This window comes from Helianthus annuus, chromosome 6 (assembly GCF_002127325.2).
Source record: "Helianthus annuus cultivar XRQ/B chromosome 6, HanXRQr2.0-SUNRISE, whole genome shotgun sequence".
Taxonomy (NCBI): domain Eukaryota; kingdom Viridiplantae; phylum Streptophyta; class Magnoliopsida; order Asterales; family Asteraceae; genus Helianthus; species Helianthus annuus.
In genome coordinates this window covers 93,910,481-93,928,492 of record NC_035438.2, presented here as the reverse complement: position 1 = coordinate 93,928,492, position 18,012 = coordinate 93,910,481, and the positions used below count along the sequence as shown (strand labels likewise).

General features: G+C 38.1%; 1 protein-coding gene across 1 annotated transcript; it reads right to left on the bottom strand.

Moving 5' to 3' along the window:
• Positions 1 to 819: 819 nt before the first annotated feature.
• LOC110944896 (putative leucine-rich repeat-containing protein DDB_G0290503) lies at positions 820 to 12,286 on the bottom strand. Its single transcript, XM_035974208.1, has 4 exons — positions 11,419 to 12,286; positions 6,195 to 6,262; positions 2,936 to 3,341; positions 820 to 2,819 (listed from the first exon to the last, which is right to left on the bottom strand). The coding sequence occupies exons 1-4, from the start codon at positions 12,284 to 12,286 to the stop codon at positions 820 to 822; spliced, it is 3,342 nt and encodes a 1,113-aa protein (XP_035830101.1).
• Between the last annotated feature and the right edge of the window lie 5,726 nt (positions 12,287 to 18,012).

Genomic DNA, 18,012 nt, shown 5'->3' with positions numbered 1-18,012 from the left:
CGGGTCTAGAATACAAATTTTCCTAGCTTCACCAGTGTCTTTATCGTACAAAGAGATCACAGCTTCAGCAGTAGAAGGATTATAGAGCCATGCTTGAAATAAATCATAGAAATCCTGCTCAATAGCCCTTAAAGGCATGCTCTTCAAACATTTTGGCGGTTTGACATCAAGAGTAACGTCCTTCTCACCTTTAGCTGTATACTTCACAATTCTTTTAGGAAACTGTGGTTTCCAATCTGGATAATTGATCGTTGCTTGATACTTGATGTAATTCCACAGCTTCTGGTCTCTCTGTTTTACTTCAGGACCGTAGTAGAATTGTTTAATATTCTTTGTAACCACCAATTCATCTACGTCCCACCAAGGTAAGGTAGCAAGATCAGAAATACACCTGAAGTATTGAACACCTTGCTCTCTTCGAATTGCATAAACATTCAAGTCTTCCAGATACCCCCAAGAAAGAATATCACCCCAAGATAAGTCTTTATCATGAGTAAAATACTGTAGGGCTCTAAGAGGCTTTCTTTCCTTTGGCATTGATCTGAACCATTTCTTTCTCTCTTCAGCAGAAATTTCTCTTGGAACTGGTTCAGGCATATCAGCAGATGCAACTCTTTCTTCAATTTTTCTCTTCAATAATTCTGCATTCATGTCTTCAAATAACTCTGTGAATGTAGGAAATGCCATGTCTTCACCTTCATAGTGAAAATCTATTCTTTCTTCTTCCGAATCTGAATCAGTCTCTATGACCACATTATCATAATATTCTGCTTCAAGTGGAAATTGTGGTTCAAAGTTTTTAATCGGAGACTCTGGGATTTAATCTTCGATATCAAATTTAAACTTCCCATCTTCTAACCCCAACTCCTCAAGCATTTCAGCTCTTGTTCTAATAATATCTACTTCTCCTTGATGATATTCAGAAAGAGAAATAAAAGTAGATGTGAGTTGATGTACCTGATCACCGGATTGGTTTCCAGAAGATGAACCTTCACACTCTGCATCATCATTCTGTTCATTCACTTCATCATTCATGAGTTCATTTACTTTATCTTGAACAGATGGATCATTGATTAGCAAACCCGATGTGCCTTGATCATCATCATCATCATCAGGCTTATCATCATCATCGGATTTATCGTCTGCTTTATCATCTTTATCATCATCTTCATCTTCTTCCTCCCAAAAATCACTATCAGATTCTTCTTCCACTTCTCCTCTAGCTATCTTTCCTTGATCCTTTAATTCAAAAAATCTTAACAGCTTGGCAGATTCTTCTTCACTATAGGGCACTCTATAGGCTTTTCCAACTAATACAAACTTGTCGGTAGAGTACTCCAGTAGTAATACTTCTTTAGCCTTTTTCTTTCTTTGTATGATTTGAATGTCTCTCAAAACATTCTCCGGAATAATAGGCTCTACAGATTCACCAACCATAATAAACTCTGGTTCATGAACTGCTTCATTTTCTGCTTCCACCATTTCTTCATCATTTACTGTAACATCTTGAGCATTCACCATTTCAATTTCTGGTTGAGAAGATGATCCACCTACCTCAAGTTGATTTTGTGAAGATCCAACAACTTCAACTTCTTCTGCTATGCCTTTATTTTTCAGGTTAGCTTCTTCAGCAAGCTGTCTTTCTCTTTCTTTCCTTCTTTCATTTGCCTTGATAATGTCAACTTGATCAAAAGCCTCGTGGATGTTCACCTTCAGATGTGCTTCAATCACAGCCGTAAGCATTTCTAGTTGCTTATCTTTCATCACCTTATCTGCTCTCATAGCTTCCATCTCTAGCTTCATTGCCTTCATTTCATTTGTCGAAGCTTCATTCATCTCATTTAAGAGTTGATTCAAAGTCTGATTGATATTCTGCAAGTCTTTGACTTTGGCGTTCAATGCAGCAATTTCATCAGTAAGTGCGCTAATAAGTTCTGCATTATCTTTTATATCTTCCTTCATTTCATTCAATTTCTCATCTTTTGTAAACACTGCATCCATTACGTCTTCGTGCCGTTTCTCCAACTCATCAATCATTTCCTTCAACTTTATTTGTACAGCTTCGTTTTCTTCCTTTTCCTTTTCCAAGGCTTTAACTTTTTCTTCCAATTCTTTCATCTTTTTATCATGAAATAGGTCTCCTTCACTCTCTGGCATATCTTTAAAGAAATCTCCAGTAGCACCACCAAAGCTATCAAAATCTAAGTTGAAATAATCTGTCTTTCGTTGTGATGATTCTGGAATATCATGACGATCAGATGTTTGTTTAGCAGATTTGACTCCGGTGATCTCCACATAATCATCATAAGAAGTTTGTGTTTCTATTGGAATTTCTGTTAAAGGAACTTCTTTTGGTATCTCAACTACAGGACTAGTTTCAGCAGTGTCCTGTTTCTTCTTTCCTTCCTTCTCTTTTTGTGATTTAGCATTCTGTTTCTTTGCTCTAACCACTCTTGGAATATCACCGGTGCGAGTAGCTTTTCTTTTCTTTCTGTTTTTCTGGGAATCCTCAGGATTGTACGGTGAATCTTCATCTTCAGAATTCTTTCTTTTCTTTAAAGGTCTTTTCTTCAGTTGTACCTTTCCTTTTCCCACTGTCTCTTTGACCAGTTCAGATTCAGATAAAGTTTCTTCTGAATCTTCATTACTGGAGTTCTTTTGAGCTTCCTCTTCTTGACCAACTTTCTTTTGAGCTTGTGCTTGTTCAGCCTCTTCATGCTTTTTAAAATAGCTTTCCAAAGTCTCTTCTAAACCAACACCTTTATCAACCACCTCCCTCGGTTCTATGACAGGTTCATCAATTAGCTTTCTTTGAGGTTCTTCAGAAGACCAACAATGTTCATTATGTAGTCAGACACCTCATCATAGGCTCCCTTTCTGTGAGATAGGGAATGCACTAAGCAATGCATTAAGTATTTGTATTGTCTCGAGAAACTCCTTTTGAACATTTTTCCGTTGATGTGTGAAGAAAATCCCAATCTACACCATAGCCCTTTAGCAAGACGTTCTGACATGATCGTTGGATCATTGTCAGAATCTTGTAAATCAAGAACCCTTCTTATGTCCTCTACTCCAAACACTACTTCAACATCAATATCCTTGTTGTTTTCATCTTTCTTCTTGACTACTGCATGAATTTTATTATCCTTTTCTTCAAACCTTGCAGTGTCCCAAAATCTTCTAACATGAGATTCATAAACTATTGTTGTATCAGACAATGCCTTAGCAATTCTGCTTTTTCTTAAGCACTCAGCCATTTTTTCTGCTTCTGTTCCTTTTGTAGAGACCTCATCAATTGCAGATGGAACATTGTGTCCTTTGTTAGTGTCTTTTCCTCGTCCCTGTGAAAAATTTAAACATTAGATATAGAGACTTGAAACACTTGAAACATTTAGAGTGATAGAACAGTGAATCGAATGGCTTGTTCGATCGAATAGTATTTGCTGTTCGATCGAATAGGAATGATGTGTTGAAAGAACCTTTGCTGTTCGATCGATTGGTCTGATCGATCGAGTGGTCTACTCGATCGGCTAGCAAAATACTGTTCGATCGATTAGCAAAAGACTATGCAAGATATCTAAGGTCATCAAACAATGCAACTTGAACGACTAGAACAATGCTATTCGATTGATTAGCAAGTTGCTATTCGATCGACTAACAAATCTCTGTTCGATCGGTTAGCAATGAGATATGCAAATGGTTAGCAAAATGCTGTTCGATCGACTAGCATAAAGCTATTCGATCGGCTAGTAAAATACTGTTCGATCGGCTAGCAGAATGCTGTTCGAACGACTAGCATTTTACTACTCGAAAGATTAACCAAGATAGTCATGCATATATGAGATAATTCAATGTTGTTCAATTGGCTAGCATTTGCTGTTCGATCGGCTAGACTAACCGATCGGCTAGCAAATGTATGAGATAATGCAATGCTGTTCGATCGACTAGCAGAATGCTGTTCGATCGGCTAGCATTTGCTGTTCGATCGGCTAGACTAACCGATCGGCTAGCAAATGACTAAACAAAAACAACATACATCAGATTCACTCTAACACTTTAAACAATGACAAAATATATCATGGCACACATTTCAAAGCAGAAAAACAAAAGATTTAAACATTATTCATAAATGAAAACATGATGCTGTTCGTTCGGCTGGTCTAGCCGATCGGCTAGCAACATCTTCATCATGAAGAACATTCAAATAATCATGAAGAACAAACTAACAGATATCTCAAAATTGAACACAGATTATTATTCTTCCTGATATCGACATCAAAACTCTGTTTTCATTTTCTCTAAAAACAACCTAAAACCTGTTCAAATCTTCATCTAAAGTTCCGACTGACGTCACTTTCATTCTTAGATCTATCAAGCTTAATAAAGATTTTGCAAAAATTAAACCGGTAAACTTGTAGATCATGCAATTCCGATCAAAACCCTATTCTCAGAATCATCTAACTCTTTCTTAATCTTTCCTAATCTTGATTTTTCAATGAAGAACATCAAACAGTTAAGAACATGAATGAAATCACTGATTCAAAGATTGAATGACATACCTTTACCATTTGTGATGATGAGTGAGCCAACAACACAAATTTGAAATGAAAAAGGAATCAAGAATCTTCAAGAACAATGAATCGAGTAGCAGATAGCAGTCTGTTCGATCGGAAATGAAAAAGTTTTCTAGAAGCCTTGACTGCCTATTTATAGGTATGACCTGATCGATTGGCCTAACCGATCGGCTAGCCTAGCCGATCGGCTAGCTGTTCGATTCAAAGATCATGACCTCTTTACTCGAATAACTTTTTGACCCTTTTTCTGATTTTGAACCTTTTCATATTTTATCAGTGAATGAGAAATCCATTTAAGCATCTAGGTCCAAGTTAATGACCCTAGAAACTTAATTCGTCTACCAAGTTCAACTTAATGACCTTGGTTGACCTGAAGCAAAACACACTGATTGTTTTTCAAAGATTTTTCTTGAAAATTTACAAGTTACAAATTAATGAACTTGTATTTTGATATTCCAAAACTCTCTGTTTGTGATTAGCTCCCAACTCGCCTTTTTAGTACAGGATCAACTTTCTGCATTTGCATCAGACTGTGAATCTGATGATACGCTTTCTACCTTGGTTTGTCAAAAATAAAGTAGAAATGTAAAATATATTTTTGTATTTTCAATGCATGAAGTAGATCAAAAGAAGACTGAAATGTTAACAGAAATGAAAGTAAATCTTATTTACAAACCTCTTTTTGACGAGCGTGTTAGGGAATCATATTAGTTTATTAGATCAGTTATCAGTACCGTTAAGCTTCATTTCATATTCAGACTTAAACATTTTACTTAGATAGATTTTAAATTTTTCAACACAATTTTCAAAATATTCAGGATATGACTTAGATGTTTTAAGAACTTAGCAAAATCATGTGTCCCACCTCTTGAATATACTCCCGTATCCAGTATTCCAAAATTCCAATCTACAGATGAATATACTAAGATGATGTCTGTACATAATTTAGGGAATGCGAGAACTGAGGGATCCCAGGTCAGAACTTCCGTTCAGCAGAGAGATATCAGTTTCGACTTAGCAGTATGTCCCCTTTAGAGGATCTTTTTCAGCTACAACAGATGATTATCAATTTTATTGTCTAATCACTGAGGGCTAGAATGCTATGTTTCAAGCATTTACTGCAAAGCATTATCCAGGGACTAGGTCAGAACTACCGTTCAGCAGAAGTCCCGAAATAATACCCCAGACATCATTTTAGTAGAAACTCCTAGTATTCTAGAATATGAAATCTTTCAAACGAGATTTCAGGGGTTACCTATATATCCAAGTAGTGTTCCCCACAAATCTTTGCAAGTTTATATATTTATGTTTATATCCCGAATAAATTTACTAAATGTGTTTAAAATTTATCCTCATATCATCAGTGCTCTGTTTAAATCTTTATACTTTTCAAATCTTTAGCATACGATAACTGTCACACTAATGTACTATCATTTTCCCTTTATACACTAACTCCTCCTTTTTTATTTTCTATTGTTTTTGATATTTTGAAAATTTTATCATGTTTTTGGCTTTTTGAATTTTTTACTGTTTTTGTCTTTTCTAAAACGATATATTTACAATATTTACAAATATTTCTATCTCCCCCTAAAGACCAAAACATGTAAAAAGACGACAAACCATTGCAGATTGTTTATCATCATCATCCACAGTGGTTTCTGCCTCAACGCTAACAATTCCATCAACCACTGAAAAGAGCATCATACCATTTAGTTTTAAAAGATATTTAAAACGATTTCTGTCAAAAGCTTTGGTATGCAGATCAGCTTTTTGCTCATCAGTGTGGATTTTCTCAATTCGTATCAACTTTTTCTCGAAGCAGTCGCGAATAAAGTGATGACGAATTTCTATATGTTTTGTTTTAGCGTGATGAACCGGATTTTTAGTTATGTTAATTGCAGCCTCGTTATCAACAAAAATAGGAGTGTTAAGAAACTGCAAACCGTAATCGCGCATTTGTTGCTGTATCCACAGGATTTGAGAACAGCAGCTGCTTGCAGATACGTATTCTGCTTCACATGTGGATAGCGCAACAGATGTTTGTTTCTTGCACTGCCAGGTAACCAAGCGAGGTCCAAAGAACTGGCATCCTGCAGTTGTTGATTTCGCATTTTGTTTGCAGCATCCGAAATCCGAGTCGGAATACCCCTCGAGTGTGAAATCGCCTTTTCTAGGATACCATAACCCCAATGATGGAGTTCCTTTCAGGTAGCGTAGTATCCTTTTCACAATGATTAAGTGCGATGCTCTAGGGTTAGATTGAAATCTTGCTGCGAGGCATGTTGGGTACATAATGTCGGGCCGAGAAGCAGTTAGATACATCAAGGAACCAATCATGGATCGATATAGTCGTTCGTCTGCCTTGTCTCCGGTGAGATCTGGGTGAATCCCATGATTTGTTGCTAGTGGGGTTGCAGTAGATGAAGAGTCTGACATTCCGAATTTCTCTAGAATATCATGGACGTACTTCGTCTGGTGTATGAAAATTCCTTCAGGAAGCTGATCAACTTGTAATCCTAAAAAGAATTTCATTTCCCCCATTGACGACATTTCGAATTTCTGCTTCATCACTTGCTCAAAATCTTTGCACAAGTTTTCGTTGGTTGACCCGAAAATTATGTCATCCACATAAATCTGAACTATCAGCAAGTGACCATCAACAATCTTTGTGAAAAGAGTAGCATCAATTGTTCCCCGGATGAAGTTATTGGCTAGCAAGTGCTGAGACAAAGTCTCATACCAGGCTCTCGGGGCCTGGTGCAAGCCATATAAAGCTTTATCCAAAAGATACACTTTGTTTGAGTGATGTGGATCGACAAACCCCGGCGGCTGTCCCACATATACTTCCTCTTTCACTTTGCCATATAGAAAGGCCGACTTTACATCAAGCTGATACACTTTGAAATTCTTCCATGATGCAAATGCTAGAAAGATCCTGATGGCTTCAAGTCTTGCTACAGGAGCGTATACCTCTGTAAAATCAATTCCCTCCTGTTGACTGAAACCTTGAACGACGAGCCGAGCTTTGTTTCTGACTACTACTCCTCTGTCGTCCCTTTTACACTTAAACACCCATTTGGTATTTATTTTCCGATGACCTTCAGGTAGATCCACCAGCTTCCAAACATTCAACTTTTCAAATTGATTCAATTCTTCCTGCATCGCGTTGACCCAGGAATCCTCAGTAAGTGCCTCTTTGTATGTGCGAGGTTCTATCTGCGAAATAAAACAACACAGTGAGAATTCATCTTGTAAAGACTTTACTGAAGAATAAAAACTTGAAAGGCCCTGATCAAGTTGTCGTCTGGTGCGAACTCCTGATTGCAAATCTCCTATAATCTGTTCCTCTGGATGATACGAAAGAGTTCGAGGCATCACTTCGTCTGGAACATCTACATTTCCTTCTAGATTTGTAACATTCTGTTCAGCATCCTGCTCACTAACTTGGTTTGTTTGACTTAATACCTGGATTTGCTCCCCCTCAAGGTCTGAATCACTATCATCAAACATTGGCATATTTTCAGCTTCTTGATTATCATTTACCACTGACTGATTACCAGGAGCAACTTCATCCTCATGATCACCAGTATTGCTAGGACCTGCTTCATTGTCATTTGATGTCTCACTAGATCTTCTCGTATATTCTGCTGGAAATCTGAGCGATGATTCATATTCTCGAAAAACATCCAGCTCATCAAAGAAATCTTCTTCCTCTTCAGATTCTTTTCTCATGTCAAACGATCCCCAAAGTCTATCATAGTTATAACGCCATGAATCACCAGGATTTTGAGGTGGCATAGTATAACCCTGACATTCAACATTTGCTGCTTCAATAATACGCTTTTCACTTGGAACAAAGACACGCCGTGTAGGACCTGAGTAACCAACAAAAATTCCTTCAAAGCTCTTTGTACCAAACTTCCCATTAGGCTCTATAACCGTGCATGGTGACCCAAATGGCTCTAGATACTTCAGATTTGGTTTGCGTTTATTAATCAGCTCAAAACACGTCTTGTTGAACTTCTTCACAGTAAGAACTCTGTTGAGAGTATAGCATGCAGCAGAAACAGCTTCAGCCCAGAAATTGATTGGTAACTTGGAATCTGCAAGCATTGTTCTGGCTGTCTCGATTAGCGTCCGGTTCTTGCGTTCTGCAACTCCATTTTGCTGAGGAGTATACGGAGCACTAAACTCATGCAGTATACCTCTTTCATCACAGTATTCCTCCATCTTACTGTTTTTGAACTCAGTACCATTGTCACTTCGAATTCTACAAATCGGTCTCTGGTACAGATTCTCAATTTTCTTAAACAAAACTACCAAACTATCAAAGGTTTCGTCTTTCGTTTTCAAGAACATGACCCACGAAAATCTGGAGTAGTCATCAGTCACGACCAAACAGTAAGAATCTCCTGTTATACTTTTAACATTCACTGGACCGAACAAATCCATGTGAAGTCTTTCCAAAGGTCTCGAAACTGAATTGACTTGTTTTGTAGGGTGTGACTTTTTCTTCTGTTTACCTCTGACACAGCTTATGCACTCCCCTTCCAGATGAAAACCTTTAATATTCACTCCGGTGACCAAGTCGTTATGCACTAAGTAATTCATTTTCCTTAGGTGAATATGCCCCATCTTTCTGTGCCATAACCTTGACTCCTTTTCCGTTGCTCTGGACACAAAACAATGAGCCTGACCCGTGGTTGTAGTAGCAACGCTCATGTCCAACACGTACAGATCGTTGACTCTTGGTGCCCTCATGATGATCCACTCTTCAGGTATCACAAATCCCGGTTTCAAGATTAAACATTCTTTGTCGGTGAAATAAGTAGTATACATCCTGTCACAGATCTGGGAGATACTCAGCAAGTTGTTCTCCAGCTCAGCGATGTAGTTAACTCTCTCAAACGTGATAATACCATTTGATAATGTTCCTTCACCTATGATCCTGCCTCCTTGATTACCCGCAAAACCCACATAGCCACCATTAATGTCATTCACATCATACAGCAATGCGGTCTTCCCTGTCATATGCCTTGAAGCTCCACTATCCATTATCCACCTGGATACAAGTTTTGGAAGATCCTGCACATGACAAATCATCATTTAAACAACTTCAAGAAAGATGCCGATTCATGCTTCGCAATCCAGGAAGCTCCGGCAATTCAAATTGTTTAGTCAAACATGTTGTCCACCCAGGCCTTATCAGCCTTAGGGACAACCGTGACTTTTGCAACTTGAATTTTGAAATTCTTTGAATTAAGAGGTGGAAAATTTGCATCATAATCAATTGTCATTGATTCTTCAGCATTTTTCACCTCAGGAATTGAGACCTTCTTCTCAATTTTTGTTACAACCTTTGGTTTCCACACTTGTTGAGTTTCAGCACCCCGCTTATAAAATTTATCTTGTTTAGGTACCAACTTCTTCACGTGTTTAGATTTTTCTTTCAAGTTGTTAGTTTGAATAACTTTCTTCTCAACATACATCGGTGCTTTTCCCTTTTTGTCATCTTTTCTTTGTTGAACCTTCACAATTTCAGTCTTAGGTTTTACAATAGTACACTTTCGTGCAATATGACCCATTTGATTACATTTGAAGCAAGTACGAGTATCAACTACTTGACTTGTGCCTTCAGACTGAATTTGTGAAGCTTTCTTCTCAAAAAATTCTTTGTTAGATTTTGAAAAAATTTTCTGTTCTTCCTCAGCAAGTGAACTTGAGCTGTTCACAAATGTTTTCTTTTTGACATACCTTTTATTTTGATCAAATCTTTTCTGATATGATTTACCCCCCTGATAACCACCTGACCAATTTCTGTTGTTATTATTGTAACCACGTGATGGATAGGCAGTTTTCCTGTTATGAACCTTTTCGACCTTTCGAGTATTTACTGTTGACAATTCGACTTCAATCAATTTAAAAACTTTGACCAATTTGTTCTGATTCACATTCTCTAATGGAAACTCGGAATCCGAAAACAACTTATCCGATCCTGACATCTTGTACATGACAAGATCAGATTCATCATGTAAGTTGCTTTTGGATTTCTGTTTCGGAATGTATTTGTCTAGAAAACAACCATCCTCCTCAGAAGTGTCACAATCTGGTTTAAGCACATTATCCACCACACTTTTCACCACATCATTTTGGACACCCTCGTCATTGGAAGACGTGAACGTGACATCAATACTCTCAGGGAATGTAACATCATTTTCTTCTTCAATTTCCACCAAACTAGACTGCTTTTTCGTGTAGTTGTCTAAGATTGGCGGTGGAACTTTGTGAAACCCTACACCTGTTCCATCCGAAAACACATCCTCACCAGCTTTGTTTTTCCCTATGGGTTTAGGAACTATGTGCTGCAAAACAAAGCTAGCTGAGCTATAGCTGTTTAATTTTAACTGGATTCTTTCATTTTCAATTTCACTTTCTTGAACCTTCAGTTTTAATTTTGCTATCTCATCCAGTTGTTTGTTGATTGTTTCCTCTTTTATTATCAAAACAGCTCTTAAATGCTCGTTTTCCTTAGTTGTTTTTCCATTTCTATCATCACTCTCTTTAACGACATTTTTCAATTTTTCAAATTTTTCAAGAACATTTCTGCTTTCAAGAAGAATTTTGTCATGATCAGCTTTAATTTTCTGGTTTTCAGTTTTTAATTCTTTTATTTGTTCAGCTGATTCTTTTGACTCTTTGTCACAATCAAGAATTTGACTTTCAAGTTTTCTAACATTATTTGTCAGATTCTTGATTTTCTCCCCATTGAGGTATGTGACTGTTGTACAAAAGTTGCATTGTTTATTACAACTTTTGCAATCAGCATTGCAATTGTTTTTGTTACCTGACACAGTCGATGACTTAGTTTGACTGACCTGTTTCTTTGACTCAGAATTAGGAGTAGAATCTACCTCAAGTGCTTTGACAGCAAGCACTTTATCAGCCATTTCTCTCAAGTTTTCAGCTGTCATCTCCTGTGCAGTGTTGATCAACCCGGTGTCAATTTTCACAGGTTCTTCTATCTTCTCCTTTTCTCTTCTTTCTTTCTCTCTTTCTTCCTCTATCATTTTCGATGTTGGTGTACCCCACCATTTGTGTTGCCAGTACTCATCCTCTTCTTTGTATTCTTGGATAATGGCTTCAATGTCTATCTTCTTGTAGTCGACAGCAATGTTACCATATTCATCCAAATAACACTCTCTATCTGGATCCCATCGGTTTGCACGTTTTGCTTCTTCATAAACACCTGAGAGTCGGATGATCTTTGCTTCAGCAACCATTTTTCGATATTCGTACTTTTGTTGTTCTGTACGATTATCCTTCCATTGAATTGGTTCATTATGACTCGCCATAAAAGCATAACCAATAGCATCATCTTCAGGTAATACTTCCTTACTCCAATCATATCCTTCATCATCGTAAATCACTGCCAAAGCTCTAGATTTTCCTTTGTTGTCTTCAGATTGCTTTATTCTTGGCGGTTCGGACTTATTCTGATGATAGATAGCTTTCTTGTAGTAGTCATCCTTGAATGGATTCTCAGATTCTTCAACATATGCATTTCGGCATTCTCGTTTGAAGTGGCCTTTCTGCTTGCACTTGAAACACTTCACCTTTGATTTATCAAATCCCAGCTTTGTTGAAGGACCACCGATTGTTTTTCTTCCCGTTATCTCCATAAAGCGTTGTGCTCGTCGCACTGCACTCACCATTGCCCATTAGATATCAATTAACTCCATCTCTTCGGGATCTATCTGATCATAGTCTTCTTTTGTCAGATTAGTATTCCCAATCTTTCCAGCAATCAGCCCCTCATATGATTCTAGCACAGATGCTAGAAACACCATCTGTTGCTTCACAGATTCTTCATCAAAGTTTTGTGCATTCTTCAGATCAACAGCAATATTACATGAGAACTTTGAATCAGAACGATTTGTCGAGGCAGTAGAAATAGAAGTAGACCCACTATGATATCCACTGTGACTTTCTTTGTTTGAGTTGCTTTGATTTTCTTTTGGAGCTGGAGATATGTTTTCGGCAGAAAATGCTGTTTTCGGTGATGAGGCGTTGGGCATCAAACTTTTGGGATAGTATAGTTCTGGATTTTGTTGATATGAATGATTGACTTTGTACGTTTTCTTCAATTCTAGCTCATGGCTTTCCAGTCGTTCAATCACTACATCTGGTTTTAGTTCTGCTGGCGGAATGGTGTTTTTCAACATCAAAGCATAGTACCTCCAGTCCATTTCATCTGGTAAAGAATCGAACAGTTTATCAACTATCTCCTCATCAGGATATTTGATATCATGACGTGCAAGTTCCAATTTAAGATGACCAAAACGTTCGATCATCTTGCAGACTGACTCATTTTTGAAACAACTGAACATATCAAACTCCTTTTTTAGTAGTTTAGTTTTGTTCTTTAAGATTTCTTTACTTCCCAGACATTTCTTTCCCAGTTTATCCCACAAATCTTTGGCGTTGGTGTAGCTGATTAGTGAAATAATATCTTCCCTGACAGATTGAAATAGTAGTGCTACACATTTCTGTTCAGCAACGAATAGATCAATCTCTTCATTACTTCTCAATACTTCACCATTGTTTTTACCCGCAGCATACCCATTTTTCATGCTTTTCCAGCTGGGGAAAGCAAACGCCATCAGCCATTCTTCAAATTTTATTGCCCATCTTGTATAATCTTCAATAGCCATTAACTTTGGAGGACGATTAAAAGTTCCAAACGCGCTTTCTGATTCCCATGCTTCCTTCCTTTTCTCTTTGATTTGATTTGTGTTGGTATTGTTTGATGTAGAATCATCATTTTCTGGATTTCCTGATCCTCCTGAGCTTACAGTGAAACCATACATATCACTAAAAGGGTTTGTGAATATGTCATCCATTTTGAATGTTCCTGTAAAATCAGACAAACACTTAGAAAAATTTTGACTTCTTAAAAACGCTTAACACTAACACTTGGATCGAACAGGGTATTCGATCGAGTAATGTGTTCGATCGAGTAGCTTAGCCGATCGGTTAGACAAATGCTGTTCGATCGATCAACTGTTCGATCGAATAGGAATCTAGTAAACTTCAAACTTCCTTTTAACAACAATGCAGTCCGATCGATCAGCTGTTCGATCAGATTACCAAGATGATGTCAGCAATATCTTCCAAAATATCTTTGAACGATTATCTCTTTCAAATCGATGACATCAGCAAACGAATGAATATGCTAATCGATTCGACCAGCTGACATCAGCAAGTTCATGCAGTTTTTCATTGTAATTGTTCAATTTTAACACGAATTTGTTTGAATCTGATTATGAAACTTAGTAGGATTGTGAAATTTGAGATTCCGAACCGATTGATAGTAATTTTATCAAGTTTTATCCATTGAATCTGTTTTAATTTTGAGTTTTTCAAGTTTTATGATGAAAAAGATGAAGAACGGAGAGAAATATGAGAAAGATAGAGTAGATCTGCAAGTTTTCCGGTGAAAACTATATCAGAAACAAATTTCCGATGAAATTTGTTCTTCACAATGCAATCTTCGCTTGAATTCAGTTGAATCTCTCTTCAAATCTACAAGAATTTGACTGAAATCGATGAACTATGTCTTCTGGTATCTTCAATCAACATCCATAGCTCTGATACCACTTGTTGGTCCCTGGTTGAATGGGATCTTCCTGTTAATGAATGTCACACTATGATTTCTGTGCGGAATCCAGAAAATCATATACAGATACAGAAAGACATATGATTTCCATGTTCAATAGTCTGCAAATCAATTGAAATATATGACAAGATACAAGTTCCAGTTGATCACAGACTTCAGCTCTCTAGGTTACAGACAGATTCAAAAGTCCTAAATGAGCTGACAGAACTTCTATTTATAGGCAAGTCAGAATAAGCTAAGTGCTGTCCGATCGGTTAGGCTAACCGATCGGTTGGGCCACCCGATCGAATAGCTGTTCGATCGGTTAGGCTGTCCGATCGGCTAGGCCAACCGATCGGCTTACAAAGCAGCACTAAAACAAACCCTGTATTCTGACGCCTTATACATTAAACTATACAACTTTAACAAAATAAAGACTTTAAGCTGACGGAAGCTACAGACGTTTATGTACTAACAAATTCAGAGGCGGAATTCATTGAACTAGTCTTCGTAAAGCTTGATTTCACTACTTAACGTCTCCTGTATTGATTAAATGTCAAATTACAAGCTTTTGGAGACAAACGGGCAGAGCTTCGCCTTTTCACACACACATACGTACTAACTAACTACTGGAACCGCTCATCTGGACCCCTATATATAAGCATTTGGGATCGCTTATATGGCATGGTCCAATAAGCGACCCAAACACTTACCACTCGAGCGGTTCAACATTATGACACTCGAGCGGTCCAGATGAGTGACATACGAGCGATCCTAAACCTAATTGGACTAATGAGCGGTCCAACAAGTTCAATTCTATACAAGTTTTCTCGTTTTCCTATCACTATACAATCAGCTCTGCCCTAAGACTCGAACGGACAGACAACTGCACCAACACTTAGGAAAGTATTCTGGACCATTAAACCATTTTTTTGCATTATAATTAGATGTTTAAATGCTGAAAATAGCTGAATTTTGGTTATTTTCTGCAGAATTCTGCACTTTTAGTGTGTTTTAGGCACTTTCCGACACTTTATCTATCACCTAGAAAAGCAGTTTTGTGGTCCTTACTTCCCTACACACTATACTAGTGTATCACTTGCTCTCTGGCTCATACTGGGCCTCAAAATGTTGTCTGTCTATGTACTGAACATCGTCAGTATTTTTTTTTGTTTGTCTAATAATGGTGCCAATTATGTTCTGTGCATTATTAGCACTATATCGTGTTGCATGTAGCAACGAATATGAAATGCCATTGTATGTATATAACAGTAATAAAAAATTCATTTGTCTTGAAAACTAGATCATGCACAATTATTTAAGTATAGATTACTGTTCAACTAGTGTACGGAATGTACGGAAAAGTGACGATTGTCACAGTCTCCCCCCGTTAAAAGAATTTGTCCCGAAATTCAAGCGATGCCATCGGTCGCAGGGGAGTTGTGAATCAAATGTGGTCACTTATGTTTTAAAATTTGTCTTCATGTTCCCATGTATCTCTGGGTCATGTTATGAATTCTATCATACTCAAGTAAATCAATCATGTCTTTTCTGTATCTTGTGGACTCTTGGTCCATAACCTTAATAGGTTTCTATAGTAATTCTTGTCGTTTATCATTGACGTGAATCTTATTTGTGGGAACTACGACTGTTCCTTGAGTCAGACTCCTTTAAAGACTAGACACATAGAATGTGTCACAATCACTACGGATCTTTTCTAGAAGTTTCATCTTGTGAACAATGGTTTCGATCCCTACATCAGGGATTTGACCCTTTTAGTTTTCCAAATCACACTACGCCTTCTCTAGGTGAGGCTCTCATTAAAGTCATACTTCTTATCTCAAATTCTTACGATTTCCGCCGCTCATCGGCGCAATCTTTCTGTATTCCGCGGCTGTCTCGATATGATCACGTATCTGAACGATCTTGCCTCTAGTTTTTCCTGGACCATCTCGGACCAGTAGATTGTTTATCTTTGGTCTCCGTTCAACACAACGAGGATTGACTTATTACGTTCCATCTAACGCTTCACACGTAGCGGTTTAAACGGCGGTGTGATAAATACTGTTGTAGGAAGACTCCACTAAAGGCAAGTGAGTGTTCCAACTTTTCATCAAAGTTTATCACACAAGCATGCAACATGTCCATATAGCCTGCATCGTTCAGTAGCTTAGTCCATCTATGTTAATATTTAAGTTCTTACGATCAACGGTGTGCTGCAATCTTTGTGATCAGTAGAGATCGTGCAGCGTTTTCTTTCAGGTAATGACGTCAAATTTGTGGTGCGCAATACTGTATCTAGCTCAAGGTTTCTTCTTATGATTCCTTAATCAATGTGCCGCGTATGCAATGTTGTGGTCTCGTTGCATCGACGTACAATTGAGACTTTGTCGAGAAGCGTCACATAACTGCAACTCTAACACCTTAGCTCTTGGTTGCAGGGTTGGCATGGATCTCGTTCTTTATCCATCATGTATCTTAAAGTTCTTACCTCGCGAATTCGGAATCCGATTTTCGTTATCATAGCACATACTGTTCTTTCTCTAAGAGTTGCAAGGTAAATTGCAGCTGTTGCTCACGACCTTCCTTGGTCGTTGGCCATATAAGAATGTAGTCAATAAACATAATCATGGTCTATCCAGGTATGGCTCACACGTTCGACTCATGAGGTCCATGAATATTGTCGATGCATGTGTTAAGCCAAATGGTACGACAAGGAACTCTTATTGCCTGAAGCGAGTCCTAAAGGTCGTTTTAGGGATATTTCCTTCTTGAATTCACAGTTATGGACATCCTGTCCTCAAGTCGATCTTTGAGTGGTAACTAGAACCTTACGATTGGTCTGTTCATGTCATCATCCTTTGTAAAGGATACCAATCCTTGATATCCAATTCTCCGGAATTTATGCAAAAACGGAAACTGTCAACTTTCCCTTTGTGTCCTTAACTAAGGATGTCATGTCCTTAATTTCCTTCTGTCTAGCAGCTCTTGCAGTTATATTGGAAGCTCATGCTTCGCGGACGAAGCTAGTCGGTAAGACGTCATTCGGTACTGGTGTCGCTCCTGGCACGAGGTTTATCCTAAACTCCTCTTGCTGCTGTGGAGGGGCGTTCATGGCAAGTCTTTAGAAAAGGTTTCTGGAACTCCTTCCATATCGGGGATGTTCTCAGGCTCTATACTTGGACATCTAATCCATGCTAACCATCATATTATGGCTTCTCAAGTCTACCGTAACAGAAGGTTCCGGCCTTCTGAGTTCCTAAATACAATCCTTGATTGCTTCGTCTACTTAAACTAGCCTTCTATATGCCCATTTCTAAAGAATACAGGACGTCTATTTTACTCGAAACTAGACCAAGCAGTTTCTTAAGTTCTAAGCATACAAGGTTAAAGTTGATGCCAGTATTAATCAAAAATAGATGCATAAGGTTGGTTAATAGGGAACGTACCCGTAACCGCATCTGGATCCTGGCGTGTCTCACGAGTTTCGGTCGTGAAAACCCATCCTTGGTTGTTTCTTCCTAGGGCAATCTTTCCTAAAGTGCCTTGCTTCACCACATTTGTAGCAACCTGGTACTCTACCTTTATTTCTTTTGTCTGGATCCTTCGCCCAACAGGCATCCTTGTTGTGTCCTTCTTTCCCACACTTTCCGCACTTAGGCCTCAGACATCGCCTTCATGGTGAAAATTGCATTCCCCGCACCTCGGCTTAGTCCCCGAGTAAACTTTACCATCGGCCTTATTAGTGGCTCCAACAGTTTTCCTGCCATGCGGCGGATTCAC

Coding starts and splice junctions, on each gene's coding strand:
- LOC110944896 (XM_035974208.1), bottom strand. CDS start 12,286: ATGGTGAGTGCAGTGCGACGAGCACAACGCTTTATGGAGATAACGGGA. Junction 6,263..11,418: donor TAAGTCATCGACTGTGTCAG/GTAACAAAAACA, acceptor TGCTCTTTTCAG/TGGTTGATGGAATTGTTAGC. Junction 3,342..6,194: donor ATGATAAACAATCTGCAATG/GTTTGTCGTCTT, acceptor AATTTTTCACAG/GGACGAGGAAAAGACACTAA.